Genomic DNA, 26,792 nt, shown 5'->3' with positions numbered 1-26,792 from the left:
TTATCTTGTTGATTTAGATTTAGCTTCAGTTGATTTTCCCAAGACAGTGATTATGAGACCCAGAGATTACAAATCAGAATCTAATGCAAGAGGAGGCAATTTCTTGCAATGAGCCTGAAAGAAAGAAAGGATAAATACTACTTGCACCATGGAGACTTGGGGCAGGGGGATATTGAGGTTTAGGGAGGGCTGAGATAGTACTGGTGCTGTTATGCTAATATAATCCAGTCCCTTTGGGTCAGAAGACTTGGCTGGACTTGCATCTGCAACAGCAGAGACCCTGGTTGCTGACTTGCTTTTCTCCACAGCAACCAAGATTCAAATGCTGCAGCATCTTCATGGCCCAAATGGTCTTTATTCTTCCTCTACACTTCTTTCTCTGTTCCTCTGCATCCTGGGGAATGACTGCAAAGGCCAAGTGCCCTCTGATTTTAGAAAGCGATTCATCAGACCTTTTCAATTTTTTCAGGCCAGGAGATCAGCTCATTGGTGGGATTGTGCCTGCTGCAAACTCTGCGGTTGGACCCAACTCCTTTGCAGACCCTCCTTTTATCTACATGAAAAGGTATCTGCATACGCCAGGACAGAAATTGTGGGCTAGCCCAGCTGGAACTCATTTAGGAGGCCTGTTGGGGATGACTATTGGCTACCAGTTCACCCTTATCTCAGAGTGGTTGTTTACTCAATCTTTACGGGACGGGTTGTGTGAGTCAGGGTAAGACTGTCCACTGGTTTCTGTCTGCAGAAAACAAACTGGCTCTCTCTTCTCTGAATACCCCGTTAGATATCTTCAATATCTGCTTTAAATGGTTCTTCCTCATTTCATAGAACCATAGAGTTGGAAGAGAGATCAAGGGTCATTCAGTCCAACCCTTTTTTGCCATGCAGGAACTCACAACCAAAGCATCCCCAACAGATGGCCATATCCAGCCTCTGTTTAAAAACAATCTCTAAAGAAGGAGATGCCACCTTCCTCCATTGAAGTAGTTTCTTCCCTGTCAAACAGAAAGTTCTGCCTAATGTTGAGGTGGAATCTCTTTTCTTGGAGCTTGCATCCATTGTTCTGGGTCCTATTCTCTGTAAGTTTCCTGAGCTTCTCACCTTCTATCCCTTCTTTACGCTTTCTGATTCAGGGCTGGATTCAAGCAAAGTATTTCAAGACCTTCTGGTGCCCTCAATATTTGGCATTTTGCAAAACACTGATGCACAAAAACTGATCAGCCATCTGCTCAAACCTGTTTCACTGTGATAGTTAGCTCAAGTGGTCTTTATTGCCAAGACAAATCCTTCAAATTATGGAAACAAAAGGTGAGTTATTTTCATTTGTTTTTTTCTGTATTTGCAGTTATTCGGGTACAATTAGGATGCAGATCCCGGCCTTCTGGCTTGCCATTCAGAAGATCAACCAGAACCCCAAACTCTTACCGAACATCACCTTGGGATACAACGCCTTCGACAACTATTTCAATGCAAGGATCACATATGATCTCTTGCTGGATATGCTCTCGGTTAAAGGTCAGAGCATCCCAAACTACAGCTGTGGAAGACAGAAGGAACTGCTAGCAGTTATCGAAGGGGCCGATTCTGAAATCTCCATCCATATTGCAAACATGTTGTCCATCTACAAAATCCCTCAGGTATGGATTACCATAGAGGGGATTAGTACTGATGTCCGTGTAATATATTTGTTGTTGTTGTTTGTTGTTAACTGGCTTCGAGTTAATCTTGACCCATGGCAACCGTATGGCTGAGACATCTCCAAGACCCTCCTCTGCCCCCCATTGCTCTGCTTCATTTCTCCTGCAACCCAATAAAACCCATTCCTCCTTCCCTCCAACTTTCCCAGCATTATTGTCTTTTCCAGTGAGTCCTTCCTTTTCAGGATGTGTCTGAAGTACGAAAGCTTCAGTTTGGTCATCTTGGCTTCTTCCAGGAAGGTTTCCGGCTTGATCTGCTCTAGGGCCCATTTGTTTGTCTTTTTGGCTGTCCATGAGATTCTCAGCGCTCTTCTCCAGCCCCACATCTTGAGCTGATTTTCCTCCTGTATTCTTTTTTCTCTGTCCAGCTCTCACATCCATACATGCCAATAGGAAATACAATGGCTTGTACATTTCTGACTTTTGTGCTCAGTTGTATATCTTTGCATTTTAGAATCTTTTGTAGTTCTTTCATAGCCACCCTCCCCATTCTTATGCCCCATTCCCACTCACCCATTTGCCCTGGATAGAACTGGGCAGATCCGGGTTCCTCCTCTCGAATCTGTTCAGAAACAAGTGCCCACTACCCTTTACCTCAATTGGGGCAATTTGCCCCTCTGAAGTTCACATTTGCGGTACTGGTTTAAAATGGAGCCTTCTTTCTTGTCAATCAAATTCACTTTCGCTTTTGTCAAAGGTAATGTCTCCTACAACCATTGCCCAACAGAATGGGGCTTTTCCCCCTCCTTTTTAAACTGGTGGCAGCGTTCGCATATTCTGTCACCACCTTCCACTTGGCTCCACTCCGCTCTGCTCTACCTGGCCCTTGGCCTCTCCGGAGGGATGGAAAGCTGGCTGGCTGAGCAGCCGAGGCCCCCCTCCTGGCCTGCCTTGCCCGCCTGCCTTAGGAGCCGAGGGTCAGGCGAGCCTGCTGCTCTTCGGCTCCTGGGGGTCACTCCCAGCCCATCCCACCTCCAGTGCATTCCTCCTGCTCCCTTTCCCCACTCCGTCATGCTGCTGCCACTTGGCCTCCTTTTCCTTCCCCCTCTTCTACTCTGCTCTTCCTCTTCCTCAGCTGCAGGTGCAGAGGAAGCAGGGAGAGGAGGAAGAAGAGCAGGAGGAAGAGGAGGTCAAGAGTAGGAAGAGAAGAAGAAAGAGCCTGCAGGGGGGGTGGCGTTGGCAGAGGAAGAGGAGGAGGAGGAGGGAGAAGAAAAATGAGGAAGAGCAGAGAAGAGGAAGAGGAGGAGGGAGAAAAGGAGGGCAAGCAGAGGCAGGAGGGTGAGAGGGGGCTATAAGGGAGAGGAGGATGGCAGAGAAGGTGAGGGAAGAGGAGAAGGAAGAGCCACAGCAGCGGTAACAGGGAAGAAGAGGAGAAGGAGGAAGAGAGGGGGAAGAAGACAGAAGAGGTTCTCCCCTGCTGCCTACCACAATGAGAGTAGCGAGGCTGACATTGGGGAGGGGGCAGCAGCAAGTAAGGGAAAGGGAAATGTAGCACAAGCATACACATTCCTATGTACCCATCTGTAGCACAAGCATGCACATAATCTGCCAATAAAATGACAAAAAGGGGGGAAAGCTGCTTGCAAAAAGCCGAGGGGAGAGGGGAGGCATGATCCTCTGACCTAAATCCCTCCCTGAACTTGACCCGATCATGACTGGGGTCAATTTGCCGGCAGCAGAGAAACAACGGTTTTTCCAGAAAGAAAGAGGAAAAAGTCTGCTTTCAGAAAAAACGCACTAAGGGGGATTTTCCCTGGATCTGTTGTGCAAGCCCCTGATTGAGTTGTGTAAAAATCGGTGCGAGTGAGAACTTCCAACTTTTAAACCGGTTTGGGAACCGGGGTAAAATGTAGTCTGAATGGCCCTTTAGTCTTCTTCTGATTTCCAGACTGCAGTCCCCATTTCTCTCAATGTTTGATCCCAAGTATGGGAATTCTTTGACTATTTCTATTTCTTCATTGTCTGTTCAGCATTAAGCCTGCCTTTGCACTTTCTTCTTTGATCTTCCTTAGCAGTTGTTCCACATCTTTGAGGTTTTCTGCTAGTACTATCAGTGTCATTTGCGTATCTTAGAGGTCAGTCCCAGTGTGATTTGGAAACAGTTTCAGAAGCACCTGCTTAGATATGCTTGGAATCGTGTCAAATGCAAATAAATCGCTCTTTCCAAGCATTAGTTTTTTTGATGGATTCAATTCACAACTGACAGGCAACCTCCCTGGCAAGGCACTCTGAGGAGGAGCAGGGGTGGCTGAAGCACGGTCCTCCCAGGACACCTTGACCCTGGTGGTCCAATCGGTTTTCAGGTCAGGGGAGACAAAACTGGGTGGAAGACGCCCTCCCTCCCATCCTCGTGCCACGCCTGGGGGCCTCCCATCTGCTACAGGCTCAGCATCCAAGGCTGTCATGGCTGCCCAAGCCCTGGAGGCCTTCCCGGTGAGGCGCTCTGAGGAGGAGCGGGGTGGCTGAAGCGCAATCCTCCCTGGGCGGCTGTCTCCCTTTCTCGTCCACCTTCTCACCGAGGTTGGAGGGAAATGCTTCAGGCGTTTGAAGCCCTCCAGGACGTGACACTGTCATACCCAAGTTTGTAAGGGCAACCTATTTAACCTGAGAGTGTGTGATGAAAATTTCTCATTGTGTGGACTTATTCAGAGCAGGGCTGATACAAACAGAGAGACACCAAATTTGGTTTTAGACACTATGCATGTAACAACAATACAAACATTGATTATCAAGAGCTCTTTCATTCACTCACACATTCATACAATACTCACACACACTTTCCTTCCGCTGAGCAATGATCAGTTGCCCTCAAAGGCTGGGGATGACAATGTAGCCACGCAGTTGATGCCAACAAAATTAGAGAAAAAGCCAAGGGTCTTTATACTTTTCTTCTCTCTCTGGCTTCTTAGTTGCTGGAATTTGCAATATTGCAGCCCATTACTCAACTTCTTCTTTCTGGAGAAGACATGCTGTACAAAGCGGTCCATGCTGTTCAAAGTAGTCCATTGTCCTGTCAGTTTCACCTCATTGCAGCTCAGGAAAACTCCCTGGCCATTGTTGTTCATCACACCTGAACAGCACCTCACTTCGGCTTCCAAATTCCTCAGCATTCTCCGCTTTTACTGCCAAACCCCACCTTCACATCATTGCTCTGCGCGGAACCATCTTGTTTGGTTCTTTAGCTTGTTTTAAGGCCATGTTCCTTGGTTCTTTGGTTCTTCAGCTCGGTGTTTAAGTCAGAACTCGCTCATTCATCTTACAACGCACCACCGTTCACCTCCAAAGAATGGAGGAGGCATGTGGAAGGGCTACCCCTTGCGGGTGAGGTGCCTGAGTCCTTCCCCCATCCTGCCATCCAGCCACCCGAGGGAGTGTGGGTAAGGCTGGCTGTGGTGGCCTCGGATGTGGAGCCTGTGGTGGAGAGGAGGGCCCCCTGGAGTGGTGTGGGGATGGCAGGGAAGCCCACTTGCAGTCAGGGGCTTAGTGGCTTCCACACTGGGCAACCACAGATCCTCCCTTTCCAGGCCACAGTCCTCCCTTTCAGCTTTCTGTCCAAAAGCGTTCTCCATTTTGAAGCATGGGCTCATTACCACTAGTGGGAACGACATGGAATAAGGGCATAATTCAAATCCATAGCGGGAACTTGATTCGTTGTCAATAGAATTCATGACCTGTTTTCAATGTGAATTAAAAACTAATTTAAACCGATTTAATATCAAATGGGAATGATTCCTTGTTGATATTCCTTCCTCCTGTTTTTACTCCTCCTCCTTCAAGCCTGCTTTTCTTAAAATATGTTCTGCATACAAGTTGAACAGAGAGGGTGAAAGGATACAGCCTTGTCTGATCCCTTTGCCAATTTGCCCATTGGGAAGCATTCTGTTTCTCCGTCTTCTGTTCTGTATATATTTGTACTAACTTAAAAGACCACACTTTTAAGGGGGCTATCGATTGTTCCTCGCATGGCACACCTTTTGAGAATCTGCTCCTTTCCTAACGTTTTATAGGTTAGGCTTCATAAAATCATAGAGTTGCAGGAGACCACCAAGGCATCCAGGACAATCCCCTTCAGGAAGACACCATTGAAGGTCTCCCTGCGACAGATGGCCATCCAGTCTCTGTTTAAAAATCTTCTTTAGCAGCCTTCTTCTTTTTGAAGAAGAAGGAAACACCACAGAAGCAGCGTTTTCCACTGTCAAACAGATCTTACTGTCAGGAAGTTCTTTCTTCTTCCTAATTTTTAGATGGAGTCTTGAATCCATTGGTTTGTGTCCTATTCTTTGAGGTAGCAAAAAGCAAGCTTGCTCCCTCTTCAATATAGCACCCCTTTAAATATCTAAACATGGCTGTCATGCCACCCCTTAACCTTCTCTCCCCAAAGCTAAACATACCCAGCTCCCAAAGCTCCTCCTCACTGGGCATTATTATGGTTTCCAGACCTTCTGCAATTTTGGTTGCCTTCCCCATACACACTCCAACTTGTCCACACTCCCCTTGAATTCTGGTGACCAGAAAATGGAGACAGTCTTCCAGGTGAGACCTGGCCAGATGAGACTTGCTGTTGGAATTAGCTGCCCTTGGATCAACCTCAACTCGAGAGACATCTCCAAGCCTCCCTGTCTCCACTGCTCTGGTCTTGTAGATACAGGCAGCATGTGGGGTTCATCTCTTTCCGCTCCTTCTCCCTTTTCTAGCATTAAGACTCTTCCAGAGAGCGTTCCCACCTGCTCTTATGTAAGATATAGACCCACCTCCTTGATTATGATGAGAACATCTTTGCTTCACTGTCGCTTGTAAATCTTGATGTTAACTGTAATTTTTATGTATTTTATTGATTGTGTGTATTGCATTTTAAGATAGGTTGTAATCCCACCTGGCTCCACCTGGGAGAGGGGGGACAATACAAATAGTTTGTTTTATTATTAGGACCTCCCAGATTGGGTCCATCCACCCGGTATGTGGACATCCTTGCTTTCTACTGCCTTCCACCTTCCCCAGCATTATTGTCTTTTCCAATGAGTCTTTCCTTCAACAGCCTCCATTTGATCAGCAGCCCTGGTGGCGCAGTGGTTAAATGCCTATACTGCAGCCATTCACTCAAAACCACAAGGTTGCGAGTTCAAGACCAGCTAAAGGGCCCAAGCTCGACTCAGGCTTGCATCCTTCCGAGGAGGGAGCTAAAATGAGTACCCAGACTGTTGGGGGCTAATTAGCTTACTTGCGAATTAACTTACTTGCTGTTCACCGCTATGATCTTTGGAATAGCGGTATATAAATAAAACAAATTATTATTTATTATTATTATCAATGTGATCATCTCCAAATTCAGACTCGATCTGTTCAAGGACCCATTTGTTGGTCTTCCTGGCTCTCCACAGTCTCCTCAGCACTCTTCCCCAGCCCCATGTCTTCTTATCTGATTTCTTCACTCTCCAGCTCTCACATCTGTACATAGTGATGGAGCATACAATGCCTTGGATGATTCTAACATTAGTGCTCAGTGGCATACTCTTTTGTGCTCAAATGTGTCCCTACTTCACAAGATTGAGATGCAAACGTCCTCCCTCCAGGTGTTAACGTCTATTGCAAGAGGGAGGGTTCCAGCAGACAGAGAGCTGGAAAAGGCTCGGGGTCTGTGACAGCAAGAGACTAGGGTTCGAATCCCCATCCAGCCATGGGAACCCATAGGGTTGCCTTGAGCAAATCATTCTCCTCCAGCTTCAGAACAAGGCAATGGAGTGCCTCCTCTAAAGAAACGTGGCCAAGAAAACCTTAGGGTAAGGTCACTATTTTAGACCCAGTGTGTGGTGTACTTTATTATTTTAAGTACTATTCTTAACCCAAACATTTAAAAGCATGAAACTACATTGTTTTCATGTGTTTTAAATATTCTTTATATTTTGAAATTGTATTTGACATTTTAATAAGCAATTTGTTTCAATATTATAGCAATTTCATTCTGTTTTAATGTACTATTTTTGTATGGTTTTAAATGTACCTTTTTTTTAATATTGTAAGCCAGCCTGAGTCCCAGTCTTGGGAGAAAGGCAGAATATAAATAAATATAAATCACTACTACTACTACTACTACTACTATATTAGAAGGAACACACCTTACAAACTAATCTAACTAAATTAATTCCGATCAAACACAATACACAATGAACAAAATGCAACAGACACACTAAAACACTAGAGAAATCTAGGACTTGCAACTCTCTGGTGAATAGTTATAGTTAATAATAATTCTTCTTTATCTAAGGCCATCTAAAGTAGTGAGATAGTTGACCAGTGAGATATTATCCCCTGACTTCTACCATATTGAATGATTCAATGTAAGCTTCAAAACCTGATAGAGGCTGAGTCTCCATTATCAGAAGTGGTTTGAATTCCAAATATTATTGGATATTGAAATGCCTCTGTTTCATATACATAAATAATGAGCGGTCTTGGAGATGAGGCTCAATTCTAAACACACAATTCATTTATATTTAATATCTTTGAAAAAGACTGAGGGTAATTTTACATAAAATTGTTTGAATATTTTTGTGAATGAAACAAAGTTTTTGGACATGGAACCATTATAAAAGAAAGGTGTCACTATCTCAGTCACCCATGAATTTCCATTCTTCTTTAAAAGTCTCCAGTGTTGCTGGGCTCCTTCAAGTCCTTTCCAACTTATGGCGACCTTAAAGTGAACCTATTGTGGGGTTTTCTTGGCAAGTTCCTTCCGAGGGTGGTTGGCATTGCCATCCTCTAAGGCTGAGAGTGTGTTACTTACCCAAGGTCTCCCAGTGGCTTTACATGGCTGAGCTGGCATTTGAACCCTGGTCCCCAGTCCTTGTCCAACGCTCAAACCACTACACCACACTGGCTCCCTATTTCAGTGAAAATTATATGTCTAATATGCTCTCTTCATGCAAAAGTATCACGGTCTCATTCCACTTATGCTCAAATTACTTTCACTGCTGCCATCATATCTTGGGGAACTGTTCCTTATTTTTTGTCTGAGCCCATTTCACTAGATATTCAGCAACTCTTCCTCCATTTCCATTCTCAACAATAATTTGTCATTTTAGTTATTAGGTAATCCACATTTTTGTGGTGCAAAGGTGAGTGTCTTCAGTGGTTACCCCTTTCCAGTTGGATGTCTTCTTTTGTATTAAAAGAATTATGGACAGTTGTAGATTACTCCTCCTCTCTTAAATCATGTTGAATGAGAGAAAGTCCACTTTTGGGGGGATTATGTGTACCTTTAATGTTTCCAAAAGATTTAGACACCAGCGGTGGAAAGAGAAACATCTAGCATTCGTTGTTCAATGGTCAGAAGATCTGACTGCTTTAGCGATGTATTTGATAGATATCCAAATTCCAGGAAACATTTTTTGGGCATATATGGTCCAGATTCATCTTGTCTCACTGCCTCCCTCTTCTGTCTTTTCACTTCCTTTTTGTTCTTTCAGCTTTGTATTTTGTAAACATACTTTAAAAATCCAATCGTTTCAAAAATCCAATGGTAGTATAATACCCATTCCTTTAGTCAAATCAAAAGTGACAGGTGCTCCGCCCCCTTTTTGGTCTTAGTCCCACCTCCTTGTTTGGAGAGTTCAAGGTTTTGGGGTGTCAACTTTTTGGGGTGTTATCTTTAGGGGGTTCTAGGTTTTGGGGTACCAACTTTTAGGGTTCCATCTTTTGGGGCTCCATAGGAACCTCCATTGAACCCCAAGAAGGGAGCTATTTTGGTTGTGCCAAACATGGTTTTGGGGGGTGCATGTGAACCCTCTCTGAACTCGTCTCAGAACCCCCGACCGCTAAGAATAGGCCCCATCCTTGTCAGATCAATAATAATAATAATAATAATAATAATAATTTTAACCGTAAAATATTCTTACAATAACAATAACATCTAAAATGCACATTATAAAAACAATGAGTCAACTGGCATAGCTTTTCCATCTGTTTTAATGTGACAAGCTGTGGCCATTTTCTTTGCGCAAAATACAGATTTGGGGTTACATGTGACCTCTCTCCAAACTCGTCTCAGGACCCCTGACCACTAAGGATGGCTTTTGTGTGTCTTGGAGATTCCCTGAGGGAGTGATGGTCACAACCCTGTTTTTCAGGGTGGAGTGTTTTAAGGGTTTCCAGGCTGGTAGAACTCGGAGGAGGGAAGAAGTCCTTCACTACTCAGCATTCGGTTTGGATCTGAGCTTCACAGCTCTGAAGTTCAGGGAGGCTAAGAAGGAGGAGTGGGACCACTTTGTCTTCGCCCCAGGGGTGTGTTTTCAAGAACTGTGCTCTTTTGAGTCCCACTGGTGTGTTCCCCCAACAGAGCATCCATTTTACATGTAAATATTCATTTTGGAGTGAAGTGTGGCCTTTTGCTTTAATCATCCAAATTCCCTTGATGATTTTGGGACATGTAGAATCATAGAACCATAGAGGTGGAAGAGACCACAAGGACCATCCAATCCAACCCAAATCTGCCATACAGGAACGCTCAGTCAAAGCATCCCCGACAGATGGCCATCCAGACTCTGTTTAAAGACTTCCAAAGAAGGTCTGAGGGAGTGTGTTCCACTGTCAAACAGCCATTACTGTCAGGAAGTTCCTCCTAATGTTCAGGTGGAATCTCTTTTCCTGGAGCTTGCATCCATTGTTCCAGGTCCGGTTCTCTGGAGCAGTAGAAAACAAGCTTGCTCCCTCCTCAATATGACATCCCTTCAAACGTTAAAACAGGGCTATCATATTGCCTCTTAACCTTCTTTTCTCCAGGTTAAACATCCCCAGCTCCCTAAGACGTTCCTAATAGGACATGGTTTCCAGACCCTTCACCATTATAGTCGCGCTCCTTTGGACACTCTCCAGTTTCTCAATGTCCTTTTTGAATTGTGGTGCCCAGAACTGGACACAGTATTCCAGAGCAGAATATAGTGGCACTATAACTTCCCTTGATCTAGACACTACACTTCTACTGACTCAGCCTAAAATCACATTGGCCTTTTTAGCTGCCGTATCACACTGTTGACTCATGCTCAACTTGTGGTCTACTTGGACTCCTAGAGCCCTTTCACATGTATAAATCATGTTCAGCCAGGTGTTCCCCATAATCCTATATCTGTGCATTTTATTTTTCTGCCCTAAGTGCAGTACCTTACATTTCTCTGTGTTGAATTTCATTTTGTTAGCTTTGGCTCAGCTTTCTAGTCTGTTCAGATCATTTTGAATTTTGATCCTGTCCTCTGGAGTATTAGCTATTCCTCCTAATTTGGTGTCATCTGCAAATTTGATAAGTATGCTCCCAATTCTGTCATCCAGGTCATTGATAAAGATGTTGAATAGCCCTGGGCCAAGGACAGAGCCCTGTGGGACCCCACTGGTCACTTCTCTCCAGGATGAAAAAGAGCCATTGTTGAGCACCCTTTGGGTTTGGCCGGTCAACCAGTTACAGATCCATGTAACAGTTCCTTTGTCTAGTCCACATTTTACAAGCTTGTTTGCAAGAATGTCATGAGAAACCCTGTCAAAGGCCTTACTGAAATCAAGATATACTATATCCACAGCATTCCCTTCATCTACCAAGCTGGTAATTTTATCAAAGTCAGAGATAAGAATTTGTCTGGCATGACTTGTTTATCTGAAACCCGTGTTGACTTTTTGTGATTATGGTTTCTTGAGACATCTCCCCTTTTTCTTTCTCACCGGAACTGTTTGAAATTGTGCCTTCAGTATCTCCCTTTTGAGAAACTCCCATCTGTCCTGAACTCCCTTCTCTTTTAGTATTTCTGACCACGGGATCACCCTTAATACTTCTCTATGTTTACTGAAATCCACTCTCCTAAAGTATAGAATGCGTGTCTGACTATGTCTGGCTTCTCCTTTCCATTGTATAACAAATTCCAGGAGAACATGGTCACTTCCACCTAAGGATCCCACCACTTGCACCCCATTAACCAAGTCATCCTTGTTGGTTAGGATCAGGTCTAAAATAGCTGACCCCCTTGTTGCCTCTTCCACCTTTTGGACCATGAAATAGTCTTCCAGGCAAGTGAGGAATCTGCTAGGCCTTGAGGATTTTGCTGAGTTTGACTTCCAGGAAATATCAGGGTAGTTGAAGTCGCCCATCACTACTACATCTCTCTTTTCTGACTGTGTGGTCATCTGTTCTAGAAAGGCATCATCCAATTCCTCAGTCTGATTTGGGGGTCTGTAGTAGACTCCCACCATAACATCCTTGTTTCCCTCCCCTTTGATTCTTATCCAGATGCTCTCCACCTGGCTTCCAGGATTGATGTCCTGGATCTCTTCACTGGTGTAAATGTCCCTGAAATATAAGGCTGTTCCTCCTCCTTTCCTGTTTGGCCTATTTCTCTTAAAAAGGTTATACCCCTCTATTTCCACCTTCCAATTATGAGACTCATCCCACCAGGTTTCGGTGAGGCCTATTATATCATATTTGCTTTGTTGTGCTAGGAGTTGAAGTTCATCTTGCTTATTCCTCATGCTCTGTGCATTAGAATAGAGACATCGCAGACCTTGGGTCCCCTTTACTACATCCACACGCCTCCTCCGAGGCTTAGCAGTGACTGTTCCCTCTGGTGGGACTCTCAGACTCCCCTGCTCTGTCCCTGAAGTCTGTCTATGATGTTCTTCCTCATCCTCCTTGATAAGGGAAAGAGCTTCAAATCAATTCTCTAGCTGCAAGCTCCCAGAACAATCCCTTCTTGGCCTTTTTCTCTGTCTGACATTACTCCAGCTGTCTGCCTCCTGTGTGGGAAGTGACCTCCTCCATCCCAACAACTTCCTCTGCATGCATAGTACTTGTCCCAGATCATTAGTTCCATTATGTCCAGGGAATCCTCTTGCTCTCTAAAACGCTGAGAGGTCCAAGAGCACCAACAGGGCCATACTTCCCCTGTCGGTGTCCAGACGGAGATCATCGACCAAGGTGACCAGGGCAGTCTCCACTCTGTATCCTGACCTGAAGCCAGTTTGAAATGGATCGAGATAATCAGTGTCAACCAAGACCGCTTGGAACTGCTTGGCAACTGCCTTCTCAATCACCTTTCCCAAAAACGGAAGAATCATAGAAGAGATACTGGCTGATAGTTAGATTTCTCCAGTGTATCAAGGGAAGGCTTTTTGAGAATAGGTTTAACCGCAGCCAGTTTTAAACTGGCTGGAAAGCAGCCTTCCGTCAGGGAGACACTGATTATTGATCTTAGTAAGTTCATAGTTGCCTCCCCTCCCTGGATGGCCGGCCATGAGGGGCAGGGATTGAGAGGGCAAGTGGTCTTCTTGACCTTTCCAAGCAACTTGTCTACGTCATCAGTACTCAAAGACTGGAGTTAATCCAAATTAACTTCATTGACGGAGTCACTGGGCGCCTCTCTTAATGTTTCTGGATTAAGGCTGGCGTCTAGGTCGGCCCTTATCCGAGAGATTTTATCTGCTAAATAGTCAATGAAAGTGTCACAGAGGCCTCAGTAGGTTGTAATAACGGGTTCAAGGCAGAAGGAGTCTGTGTTAACTTCTTAACCACCTTGAAAAGCTGGTTTTCAGCTTGAAGGTATGTATGTTGGTGCCTGCTCCTCCTCCTCCATGTCTAAAGTTCCTAAAGGCTCTGGAGGTTTGGCTGCTGAGTCTCTTCTGAGGCCACAGACTCTGCTGGGGCTCTCAGGGCATTGCTATGGCCAAGCTGAGGCTCCGATTCAGGCTCAGGGTCAGCATCCTCCCCTGAGACCTCAGCCAAGCTGGGCATGACAGAGTCTATGATTCTATGTTTTGTAAAAATCCAGGTTAACCATTTCCTACCTTTGTCGTGAGGAAAAAGATGACACCGGTTCCTTCTATTTACTACCAGGTTAGTTATGGTTTTATGTCCCGTGACTTCCTTTCTATTACACAATGATTCCCAAAGAGGAAGCCTTGTACCCAGGGACTGTCCTCCAGTGAGGCCTCAGCTTGTTGGGGGCAATTGGCTTATAGTTGTAAACCACTTAGAGAGTTCACTGATAAAGAAATGTAAATGCTATTGCTATTGCTGTTTATTTCTTACTAGGTGAGTTATGGTTTTATCTCCCGTGACCTTCATGATAAGACCCAGTTCCCCTTCTACTACCAGATGATTCCCAGAGAGGAAGCCTTGTACCCAGGGATTGTTCAACTCCTCCTGCATTTTGGATGGACCTGGATCGGTCTCTTTGCTCCAGACAATGACAACGGAGAAAGGTTCATGAGAGCCCTGACGCCTCAGCTCACCCGGCATGGGATCTGTCTGGTTGTCTCAGGGATGCTTCCAGAAATTAATGTGCCTGAAGTGAGATTCACCTTTGACAAGATTCACATATGGAGGCAAGTCAAGGTCCTTGTTTTTTATGGAGACACTCGCTCTTTATTAAGAAATATACGCTTTCTAACCCGTTTGTTTGAAAATATGTTAAAGTCAACTGAAGGGAAAGTCTGGATCATCACAGCCTCACTGGACCTCACCTCAAACCTCTCCAGATACTCTTTACATTTCCATCAGAGCCAATGGTTCTTGTACTTCTCAATCCAGATGAACATGAGGCCCAAAAATGATTACACCTATGACCAGACCCTGGCTAATGCATTTAATTGTTTCTATTCAAAGTCTGTGCTCTCTGTGAAAGGCCGAACGAGGTGTGAGCAGGTAGAGGATTTCCCTCTGGACGTCCTGGAACTCCACGTGACGGAAGATGGCTACCAAGTTTACTATAGTGTCCTGGCTGTAGGACAAGCTTTGCATGCCGCCTTCTCATCCAGGCCCAAGAGAATGACAACAGTGGGCAGGAGAGATGGGCGAGACCTTCCCCAACTACAATCATGGCAGGTATGTCCTTTTCCATCACTAACCTATCTATTGCTAGGAAGAGTTACCTTTTGTTTTGTCTGGGCCAGAATCCCCCAGCCAACAATAATCTGGTTCTGAGAGGTAAACTGGGAGGGAGGAGGCCTAACCATTGCCCCAGTGATGGGACAGTGCCTTCCCCACCAATGACCCTCTAGATTTTGGAAACACAACTTGTGTCTGGCACAGAATCAGGTCTTCTAGGAGGGATTTTAACCTGTATTTTCATGACCCTTTCATACACCAAGAGCAAGAGATGACTCCTGAGCAGACTTGCTTTCCCCAGGAACTCCAGTGAAAATTGGAAGGATGTGACTCAAGGATGTGGCTTTATTTGAAGACATGAATTACTGTCTCACACCCTGGGAGACCTGGGAGAAATCTGAACTGAATGAGGACCATTCACTTGCCCTATTTAACGTAGTATCCTAAAAGTTGCCAAAGCACTCATCCACTGAACATGTGCTGATCCTGCCTTTGGGATCTCCTGATCCTGACTCGTGCAAGAACCAAAACAGATTTTGCTAAGATAACCAAGACTTCTCTTTGTCCTTCCAGCTTCACCCTTTCCTGAGAAATGTTGGGGTCTACAATGTGTCCATGGATGGAGTGTACTTGGATGGAGATGGGGAACTGGCTGCCAACTTTGATATCTGGAATACAGTAGTGTGGCCCAATGGCTCAGTTGCCGGAGTGAAATTTGGGAGTCTGAAGAGGCAAGAATCAGCAGCCCAAAACCTCAAGATTGAGGAGAGTGCCCTCTTGTGGCTCAGAGGGATGAACCAGGTGCAGAAAGGGGAGCGTTCAATTTGGTATGGAGGGTCTACACATCACCAGAGGGACAGTTTTAGAGTTACATATGGCACAAAACAGCTCTTTCTGTAACAAAAGGTCACTAGGGGGCAGAGTCACTAGGGGGAGCTAGCAGGCTAGCTCTATATAACTCCTCCCAGAGCCTTTCCAGAGCAGTTCCTGCCACAGAGAAGAGAAGGAAAGAAGTAGCTGGGCTGCCATTTTGAGTGGAGAGTGTGGTTGTTGTTTAGGGGGTGGAGCTTCTGTGAGTCACTAGGGGACTGCGCTAGCAGACTAGCTCTATATAGCTCCTCCCAGAGCCTTTCCAGAGCACTTCCTGCCACAGAGAGGAGAAGGAGAGAATTATCCTAGGAGAACTATAGTAGAGGCTAAGTTGATTGAGCTTACCGCCAGAGATTGGTGAAAAGGCCAGGTCATCAGAGACCTTAACGCTGGAGGAAGCCCACAGTCCTGTTTCAGTAATTACTTAAGACTTCTCAATATGGACACTGAGGGAACTGCTGCAGTCACCTGTAACACTTGCGGGACGTTTGCCTTCTTGCCTATAGCTGTGGAGAACTTCACATGCACCAAGTGCAAGTTGGCAGCACTCTTGGGGGAGAAAGTACAGCAGCTGGAGTCCTTTTCAGCATATTAGGACCCTAGTTGCTGGGGCAGAGGAGGTCACTTCACATTCACAGGAGACAGACAGCTGGAGGAATGTCACACAGAGAAGTAGGCCAACAAGGGATTGTTCTGGGAGCTTGAAGCTAGAGAATCGATTCGAAGCTCTTTCCCTTATCAAGGAGGATGAAGAAGAGCAGCATGGACAGACTTCAGGGACAGAGCAGGGGAGCCTGAGAGTCCCACCCAAGGAAACAGTCGTTGCTAAGCCTCGGAGGAGGCGTGTGGTCGTAGTGGGCGACTCCTTGCTGAGGGGTACAGAAGCAGTGATTTGTAGGCTTGACAAGATGTCTCGAGACGTGTGTTGTCTTCCAGGGGCAAAGATCCGTGATGTGACAGAGAGGCTGACAAGACTGGTCAAGCCTACTGACCAATAGCCCTTCCTTTTGGTCCACATGGGAACCAATGATACTGCAAGACACAGCCTTCAGAACTTTAGAAGGGATTACAAGGCGCTTGGTAGGAAGCTGAAAGGAATGGATGAACAGGTTGTCATCTCGTCTCTTCTGCCAGTTGAAGGGCATGGTCCAGAAAGGGAGACGAAAATAGTGGATGTGAACAACTGGCTCCGAAGATGGTGCCACCAAGATGGATTTGGATTCTTTGATCATGGGATGTGGTTCCATGAGGAGGGACTTCTTACAACAGACGGGTTGCATCTCACGCCAGTTGGAAGAAATGTTTTTGCCAACAGTCTCAAGAACTTGATCAGGAGGGCTTTAAACTCAGTTCCGAGGGGAAGGGAGACAATATTAAGGAAGGCGAAAGGGATGGCGAAAATAGTCAAACTGACACAGAGGAAACAAGGCAAACAGTGCAAGGACCCAGCAGTGGGAGGCAAAAGAACTTGCTCAGGCAGCAAGTAAAAGGGACCCATGGTCTGCAATGTCTCTTCACTAATGCACAGAGCATGGGAAATGAGCAAGATGAACTTGAACTCCTAGTACAACAAAGCAAATATGATATAATAGGCATCACTGAAACCTGGTGGGATGAGTCTCATGATTGGAATGTGGAAATTGCCTTGAAGACAATTTCATTGTCCAAAAGATGGAAGAGGCAATAATGGGGTCAGCTATTTTAGATCTGATCCTAACCAACAAGGATGATTTGGTTAATGGGGTGCAAGTGGTGGGATCCTTAGGTGGAAGTGACTATGTTTTCCTGGAGTTTGTTATACAGTGGAAAGGAAAAGCCAGGCAGAATCAGACATGCATCCTAGACTTCAGGAGAGCAGATTTCAGTAAACTTAAAGAAATATTGAGGGTGATCCCATTTTCAGAAATACTAAAAAAGAAGGGAGATGAGGACGGATAGGTGTCTCTCAAAAGGGAGTTTTAGCTCAATAGCTCAGGGATGATGGGAGTTGTAGCTCTTCACCTCTGGCTCGAACTCACCACCTTGTTACGCACCGGCGCTGACCAGTTTTGGCCAGTGATTAAAGCTTTGCTCTAAAGCGGCAGAGTTACAGAGAATAGGCTGAAGACCCTGACAAACTCTCCAAGCCTTCTCACTCTTGCTTCCACAGAAGTCTTCCCACTTCTTCAGGATCCAGCTGGCTCTTGTATCTTCACTCAAGACACCAGACAACTCAGTAGTCTTATATAAAAGATCTACTTTATTCTACTATATACAGCTCCAAAACTATCCAACATAACTCCAATAATACCCAACTACTACCCACAAAACACACTGGGATTCATAGTCTTTATTATAGTCCTTGGATCATACCACCCACTCTTGTCAGTTTCCACCCAGTGGGCGTGTACATCCACTCTCATTGGCTCTCTTGTTTCTACCCAGAATTAATGATTTCATCATCTCAGCCTTGTCTACTTAACAATTCTCAGGTGTTTTCAATTATCCACTTTGCATTTCTGTCCTTGGCATTCAGGACTTGTTAATTCCATTACCTTTTACACCTGTGTGGCTCTTGATTTGCTTCTGCTGAGTCACCCTGACTCTCACATACAAGTTTTATTTCTTTCACTGTATGTCCCATGTTGCTTTTTCCTTAACAATCCCCTCCGAAATAAAATATTGTATGTGGCTTACAATGTCATTCCAACCATTTGTGTAAACCTTTCATGTTTTTCCACTGTTAAAGCTTTTGTAAACAAATCTGCTATGTTATTTTGTGTTTCTATGTACCTCAACTCTATTTCTCCTTTTTGAACCATGTCTCTTACATTTTGGTATCTTACACCCACATATTTGGTTCTGTTCTTTAAACTTTCTGTTTCAGCCATCGCTATGCATGATTGTGAGTCTTCTTGAATTTCTACAGGTACTCTGAAATTTTCGTTCAAGTCATTTAACAATTGTTCAAGCCATTGTACCTCGTTCACAATTTCGTTCAAGGCTGCAAATTCTGCTTCAGATGTGCTCAACGCTACGTTTGTTTGTTTTCTGTTTCTCCATAGTATTGGACTTTCACTATACTTGATGATCATTCCTGTGACTGACTTCTTGTCTCCTAATTCTGACGCAAACGAACTGTCTACAAAACAATCTAAATCTGCATTACTGCTTCTGATGATTAACCTTTTGTCTATAGTCCCTTTCAAATATCTTAACAAGTGTTTCACAGCTGTCCAATCCTCAACCTTAGGATTACAAACTCTTCTAGATAAAACGTTAACAGCAAACGAAATGTCTGGTCTAGTGTGGCAAGAAATGAATTGTAGAGATCCTATTATGCTCCTGAAAAATGTCTTGTCCTCAAAATCTCTTGTTGTTGGTTCAGAAACGAAACCAGTTGTCATTGGAGCTCTAACTGTCTTAGCATTCTGTAATCCACACTTTTCTATCAAGTTCTCTATCTTCTTTCTCTGGTTTAACAAACAATGTCCTTCTTCTGTCCATTCAACATTAATGCCTAAATAAGACTTCAACAAACCTAGGCCCTTTAAAACGAACTTTTCAGACAATTCTCTCTTAACTGTTTCTATTTCCTGTTTTGACTTTGCTGCCACGCACAAGTCATCCACATAAATCACTAGCACTATGTCTCCTTTTGTATAAACACAAGCATCTGCAACGCTTCTCTTGTATCCTAGCTTAACTAACTCATCATTAATACACAAATTCCAAGCTCTGGCACTCTGTTTTAAACCATACAATGCCTTCTTCAACCTATAAACTTTCTGACTTCCATTCTCTTCAAAACCTTGTGGCTGTTCCATAAAAATTTCTTCATCCAAATTTGCATTTAAATAAGCTGTTTCAAAATCAAAATGTTCCACAACTAGATTCATTCTTGCTGCTACAGCTAACACCATTCTCAAACTTTCTGGCTTTGCTGTTGGAGAATAAGTCTTGTCAAAATTCTCATATTGCTGTTGTGCAAAACCCTTAGCTACCAATCTTGCTTTGTACTTAATGCTTCCATCAGGCATTTCCTTTCTCTTGTACACCCATTTACAACCAATCACTTTCTTATCTCTGGGTCTATCCACAACTTCAAAAACGTTTTTGTTCACCAAGCAACTAAATTCACTATCCATTGCTTCACACCATCTTTCCTGTTCTTCCCTAGAAAAAGTTTCTATCTCTTCAAAACTCTCAGGCTCTTCTACTACTGTACAAGCTCTTGCCTGTGTCACAACAAACCTATCTGGCGACTTTCTAACTCTGTGACTTCGCCTGGGTATGAATTCTGTTGTTCTGCCTCTCTCTTCATCACTGTCTGCACTAGAAGATGTTGTCTTTTTGCTAAATCTCTTGTCCTCTGTCATCCTAGTGGTTATTGGTCTTGTTTGTGTCTCCCCATCTGAGGTACTACCACTACTGCTAGTAGAGGCTTCTGGCTTGACTGAAACCCCTCCGTTTCCTGAAGTTGGTTCAGTCTGGGCTTCTTGCTCACTTGAGCTACCTAACCTCAAGAACACTTCTTTATTGGCATGCAGCTTGTCCCAGCCAGCATGTCTTTCAAAATTTGCAGACCTAGAGTACTGTACTTCTCTTCCTCCCAAATGAAACTTATAGCTGTTCCCTGAATAACCTAGAAATCTAAGCCTTTTGCTTTTTGGTTCTCCTTTCCTTCTAAAACAGGCAGGTATGTACACATGTGCATATTGTCCAAACACTCTTAAATACTTGAAATTTGGCACTCTCCCATACAAGACCCTGTAGGGAATGTCTTCAATCTCTGAATGAAACAGTCTATTGCTTATATGTATTGCAGTCAGCGTAGCTTCACCCCAAAAGCTATCACCTACTCCTGCATCTGCCATCAGACAAGCAGAAATCCTCTTGATGTCCTGGATTTTTCTTTCTGCTAAACCATCCTCACTTGGACAAGCAGGATTAGTGGTTTCATGTCTTATCCCCACCTTCTGAAACCAATTGTATAGCTGGTTATTTAAAAATTCGCCACCTCTATCTGTAACAATAGTCCCAACTCTGCTATCAAATTGTCTTTCTACCATTCTTACCCATGCTTTTAAACTTTGCCCAGCGTCAGACTTATTTTTCAATATTCTTACAAAAGCAAATCTTGAAAATCTGTCCACAATTACTAGGAAATATTTGCTTCCTCCTAATGATAAACAATTAGCTTGGGCTACATCAGCATGTACAAATTGAAATGGTCTTTGAGCAATTCTTTTGGACCTCTTAGCAACTGGAAAAGCTCTGACCTTCACTTGATTACAAACTGTACAGTCTAAATGATTTTTACATTCTGCCACTTTTAGATCTGGACACATGCTTATTAAATTCTTTAAACACTTAAAACTTGCATGGCCAAATTTTCTATGCAGCTCATGTATGCAGTCTTTGTGCATTGGCACATTATCAATACTATTAGCATTCTCAACTTTATAATTATCAACATTTTCTTCCAGGAAATAAAGCTTATCCTTTTTCAAGCAGAGACTGGGCATAAATCTTCCAGGTGGAGTAGTTGCTTCTTTTCAATTTACTAAACTTCAAAGTTTCCATCTTAATTTGTGCAGTGACTCAATTGACACAGTCCTTCTGAGTATGCACAGCTGACCCCTTTCGGGCTTAATCAAAACACAGGAGGAGTTACTCATGGAGCTTATCAGTGCAGCGTAAACAGCTTGCTCTGATCTGTCTTCCACTCTCTGGAACTTTCAGCTTCTGTGGATGCTGGGTGCTGCAGTAACTGGGCCCGTAACCCTTGTCAGGGATGATGGGAGTTGTTGCTCTTCACCTCTGGCTCGAACTCACCACCTTGTTACGCACCGGCGCTGACCAGTTTTGGCCAGTGGTTAAAGCTTTGCTCTAAAGCAGCAGAGTTACAGAGAATAGGCTGAAGACCCTGACAAACTCTCCAAGCCTTCTCACTCTTGCTTCCACAGAAGTCTTCCCACTTCTTCAGGATCCAGCTGGCTCTTGTATCTTCACCCAAGACACCAGACAACTCAGTAGTCTTATATAAAAGATCTACTTTATTCTACTATATACAGCTCCAAAACTATCCAACACTACCCACTACTACTACCCACAAAATACATTGGGATTCATAGCCATTATTATAGTCATTTGTAAAATACCACCCACTGTTGTCAGTTTCCACCCAGTAGGCGTGTACATCCACTCTCATTGGCTCTCTTGGTTCAACCCACAATTAATGATTTCATCATCTCAGCCTTGTCTACTTAACAATTCTCAGGTGTTTTCAATTATCCACTTTGCATTTCTGTCCTTGGCATTCAGGACTTGTTAATTCCATTACCTTCTACACCTGTGTGGCTCTTGATTTGCTTCTGCTGAGTCACCCTGACTCTCACATACATGTTTTATTTCAATCACTGTATGTCCCATGTTGCTTTTTCCTTAACAATATTGAAGGCACAATTTCAAACAGTTCCAGTGAGAGAGAAAAATGGGAGATGTCTCAAGAAACCATAAAAATGCGCTGCTTCATTATTAATTATGATGGAGGATTTTCTTTCAACAAGGGACCACATGCACACAGTAGAAGTTAAAATCAAGTACAAACAATTCAAAAATAAAACCCTTCTTTGCTATATAGTAATTATAATAATTAAACGTGACAACATAATTCCCATCATGAGCCACCCCCCCCCCTACTTTTTCTGGAAACTTCAGCCAAGACTGGCATTCATTCAGCCAAAATACCCTTCCATTTCTTTGGAGTAAATGTTGGTTTCTCTCTCTGTGTTACTTACACTTCTGATAGAAATAAGAGAGAATAATAACTATTGTATTCCCATGATTCAGTAACCTTTAACCAATGAAATGCTCCAGATGTGGGTTTTTTTGCAGTAGAGTGATCTTGTCTTCCTTTAACCTACATACAAGTCTCCCTGCCCCCACCTTTGTATTCTGCAGAAACACAAGCCCAGGGTCTTTCATTAACAAAAAATCAACTGAGTTAAGTTTTAAGTGGAGCATGTATAAGAAATGGAAAAAGGGGGAAATCACCAAAGGTGAATTCAAACAAATAGCCAAAGTACAGAATGAACTCAGGCTTTCTAGAAAGGTTAAGGACAATAAAAAGGGCTTTTTTGGATATGTCCGCCGCAAAAGGAACAATGAGGAAAGAGTAGGGCCATTGCATGGAGAAAATGACAAAATTCTAACAGAAGACAGAGAAAAGGCAGAATTACTCAACACCTTCTTTGCCTCAGTCTTCTCAGAAAAGGCAAAGGGTGCTCAACCTGAGGATAATGGAGCAGAGGACAGAATAGGGGCATTTCAGCACAGAATAAGTAAAGAGATAGTACAGGAATACCTTGTTAATCTAAATGAATTTAAGTCTCCAGCACCAGATGAACTACATCCAAGGGTATTAAAAGAACTGGCAGATATAATATCGAAGCCATTGGCAATAATCTTTGAGAGCTCCTGGAGAACAGGAGAGATCCCAGCAGACTGGAGGAGGGCAAACGTTGTCCCCATCTTCAAAAAGGGGAAGAAAGAGGATCCCAACAATTATCGTCCAGTTAGTCTGACATCAGTTCTAGGAAAGATTCTGGAGCAGATCATTAAACAGAGAGTCTGTGAACATCTAGAAGGCAATGCCATAATCACAAAAAGTCAACATGGGTTTCAGAGAAACAAGTCATGCCAGACAAACCTAATCTCTTTCTTTGATAAAATTACCAGCTTGGTAGATGAAGGGAATGCAGTGGATATAGTATATCTTGATTTCAGTAAGGCCTTTGACAGGGTTTCCCATGACATACTTGCAAACAAGCTTGTAAAATGTGGGCTAGACAAAGGAACTGTTAAATGGATCTGTAATTGGTTGACCGGCCGAACCCAAAGGGTGCTCAACAATGGCTCCTTTTCATCCTGGAGAGAAGTGACCAATGGGTCCCACAGGGCTCTGTCCTGGGCCCAGTGCTATTCAACATCTTTATCAATGACCTGGATGACAGAATTGGGAGCACACTTATCAAATTTGCAGATGACACCAAATTAGGGGGAATAGCTAATACCCCTGAGGACAGGATCAAGATTCAAAATGACCTGAATAGACTAGAAAGCTGGGCCAAACCTAACAAAATGAAATTCAACACAGAGAAATGTAAGGTATTGCACTTGGGGCGGAAAAATAAAATGCACAGATATAGGATGGGTGACACCTGGCTGAATGAAACTACGTCTGAAAGGAATCTAGGAGTCCAAGTAGACCACAAGTTGAACATGAGTCAATAGTGCGATGTGGCAGCTAACAAGGCCAATGTGATTTTAGGCTGCATCGATAGATGTATAATGTCTAGATCAAGGGAAGTAATAGTTCCACTGTATTCTGCTTTGGTCAGGCCCCACCTGGAATATTGTGTGCAGTTCTGGGCGCCACAATTCAAAAAGGATGTTGAGAAATTGGAGCGTGTCCAAAGAAGGGTGACTAAAATGGTGAAAGGTCTGGAAACCATGTCCTATGAGGAAAGTCTCAGGGAGCTGGGGATGTTTAGCCTGGAGAAGAGAAGGTTTAGAGGTGATATGATAGTCCTGTTTAAATATTTGAAGGGATGTCATATTGAGGAGGGAGCAAGCTTGTTTTCTGCTGCTCCAGAGACTAGGACCCAATGGAGCAATGGATGCAAGCTCCAGGAAAAGAGATTCCGCCTCAACATTAGGAGGAACTTCCTGAGAGTAAGGGCTGTTCGACAGTGGAACGCACTCCTTCCTTGGAGTGTAGTAGAGTCTCCTTCCTTGGAGGTCTTAAACAGAGGCTGGATGGCCATCTGTCAGGCATGTTGGGGCATAGAAAGACGCATTGTGTCCACCACGACCACCTGCAGAGTTGAACCACGTCGACAGGACGCCAGGGACAAGGAATCTGAGGAGATGTCTGCAAAGGTATTCAGGCTAAGAAGGAAAATAGTCCTTCTCCACTGGAAACGGCCTTGAGCTCCCGGCTTGAGAAATAATGACAAGAGCACTTCAAGCCTTCACTCTACATGAGGGCTTTAATAAATAAGTTACTTTGCCAACCAAACAACCATAACAACAAACAGAGATGCCGTTACTCTAACACCAACCGTCATAACTGACACCAGTAACAACCGACTCAGAGGCACCAACTGTCTCACTCTCCCTCAGTGACAGTTGCATCAACATTCCATTGATGCACTGTTTGAAATGCTGCCACTAGAGCTGTAAATAACTTGCACAACAGCTCCACCTAGTGGCCACATCCATGTCATTTTCACAGACCTATTTACCATGGTCCTGACAGGGGATGCTTTGACTGAGAGTTCCTGCATGGCATAATGGGGTTGGACTGGATGGCCCTTGGGGTCTCTACGATTCTATGATTTTATGAAAAAGTAATGACTGAACAATGTGCTGCCTTTCCAATGCAAGGGAAATAATAATAATAATAATAATAATAATTTGTATTCTGCTTTTTCACAAATGAATCAAAGTGGATTCCAACAATATAAATAAAACATCAAACAATTACAAATTACAATTTAAAAAACCCAGAACTCCAACCCTCCCTCTATCATAAAAGCAGTGATCACCCCATTTTTCTGCCTAAAGGTAGGGCCTGCCCTTCCTTCTCATCCAACTCTCTGCACCACTCCAAAAACTCCAGCCAAATCCATTTTTCCACCATGGATATTGGCTCACTTTCCTTCCCATCTGAAGGCATCCAAATAGATTAAGTCTGAAGGGTAGGGGCACAGAACTTCGTTGCCATCTCTCAATATCTTCTGTCCATGTTTTTCTGCATTGCCAAATGAAAATGGGTTTTTCTGTAGGTCTGAGTGAGAAAGAGAGAATGACCAGCAAGGACCTGAGCTGGTCCTCTTCACTCAAAGCTACATATAAGCTGAAGGCCAGATTACCTGGGAACTGGAGACTGTTTTCCCTTCCCAGATCTATGACTCATTGCCCTCCAGTTCTACCTTAACATCTTCAACCTTGCCCTTCCTTCTCTTCATGGGTAGAGCCTGCCCCAGGCCAGGTGTGTGGAAAGCTGCCAACCCGGATTGCACAAGGCAGTCCAGGAAGGAGAGCCCATCTGCTGCTACGACTGTCTTCCCTGCCCAGAAGGGACCTTCTCTGCCCAGAAAGGTAAGAGTTGTTTTCCATGATTTACTGATTCTTAAAGACTGTGGGATGAAGATGGCTTCTTAATGGTGTTCAGCAGATAGAAGCAGGATCTCTCTTGTGCCTCAGTAACAAACAAAGGTCAGAATCAAAGTGATGTTGGGAGGGAGGGGAACTGTCTCTTTAGAAGGGTTAAGAAAGAAAGGAGTGTATAGTAGACTGGAGACATGACAGTTCTTGGTTACAATAAAGGATCTTCTAAGTGATCCAGTGGAGGACAGATACAGGTAATGCCAAAATCACTCTTTTGGTTCTTCATCTTTACAGATGCAGATATATGCTCCCGATGTCCAGATGATCAGCACCCCAACAACGACCACAATATGTGTATTCCCAAGGATATAAACGTTCTGTCCTATGAAGAACCTCTGGGGAAAATCCTGGTTTCCTTTGCCCTCTTCTTGTCCTTAACCACCTGCTTTGTCTTAGGAATCTTCATTAAAAACCATGAAACTCCACTGGTCAAAGCCAACAACCGGGACCTCTCCTACCTTCTACTCTTCTCCCTCCTTCTTTCTTTCCTGTCCTCCTTCCTCTTTCTTGGCCGGCCAAGCAAAGGAGCTTGCCTTCTCCAACAGACAGCTTTCAGCCTCATCTTTTCAATTGCTGTCTCTTCCGTTTTGGCTAAAACCATCACTGTGGTGCTGGCCTTCCTGGCCACAAAGCCTGGGAGCAACGCAAGGAGATGGTTGGGGAAAAGTCTTGCAAACTCCATTGTCATTTGCCCTGCGTTTGTCCAATTTCTCATCTGCTCCATCTGGCTTGGTGTCTATCCTCCCTTCCCTGACTCTGATATGTACTCCCAGCCTGGAGAAATCATCCTCAAATGCAACCAAGGGTCTGTGGCCATGTTCTGCAGTGCTCTTGGCTACCTGGGCTTCCTGGCCGCCATCTGTTTCACGGTGGCCTTCTTAGCCAGGAACCTCCCTGGGGCCTTCAACGAAGCCAAGCTGATCACCTTCAGCATGCTGGTCTTCTGCAGCATTTGGATCTCTTTTGTGCCGGCCTACCTGAGCACCAAGGGAAAGTACATGGTGGCCGTCCAGATCTTCTCCATCTTGGCCTCCAGCGCTGGGCTCCTGGGATGCATCTTTATTCCCAAGTGCTACATCCTTCTCCTGAGACCAGACCTGAATATTAAGGAGCATCTAATGACAAAAACTAAACATGGCATCTGGTTCTGA

The 26,792-nt window shown here is 44.2% G+C and overlaps 1 protein-coding gene across 1 annotated transcript; it reads left to right on the top strand.

The window, feature by feature from the left end:
• Positions 1–456: 456 nt before the first annotated feature.
• LOC149320270 (vomeronasal type-2 receptor 26-like) lies at positions 457–26,792 on the top strand. The gene is made up of 4 exons (XM_089499265.1): positions 457–565; positions 1,346–1,637; positions 25,446–25,572; positions 25,876–26,792. The coding sequence occupies exons 1-4, from the start codon at positions 558–560 to the stop codon at positions 26,790–26,792; spliced, it is 1,344 nt and encodes a 447-aa protein (XP_089355391.1). The 5' UTR covers positions 457–557.

Source organism: Sceloporus occidentalis, unplaced genomic scaffold (genome assembly GCF_023333645.1).
Source record: "Sceloporus occidentalis isolate IW3139 unplaced genomic scaffold, rSceOcc1.0.p SCAF_1, whole genome shotgun sequence".
Classification (NCBI taxonomy): domain Eukaryota; kingdom Metazoa; phylum Chordata; class Lepidosauria; order Squamata; family Phrynosomatidae; genus Sceloporus; species Sceloporus occidentalis.
The sequence above is the reverse complement of the archived record's forward strand: the minus strand, read 5'-3'. Positions and strand labels throughout refer to the sequence as shown.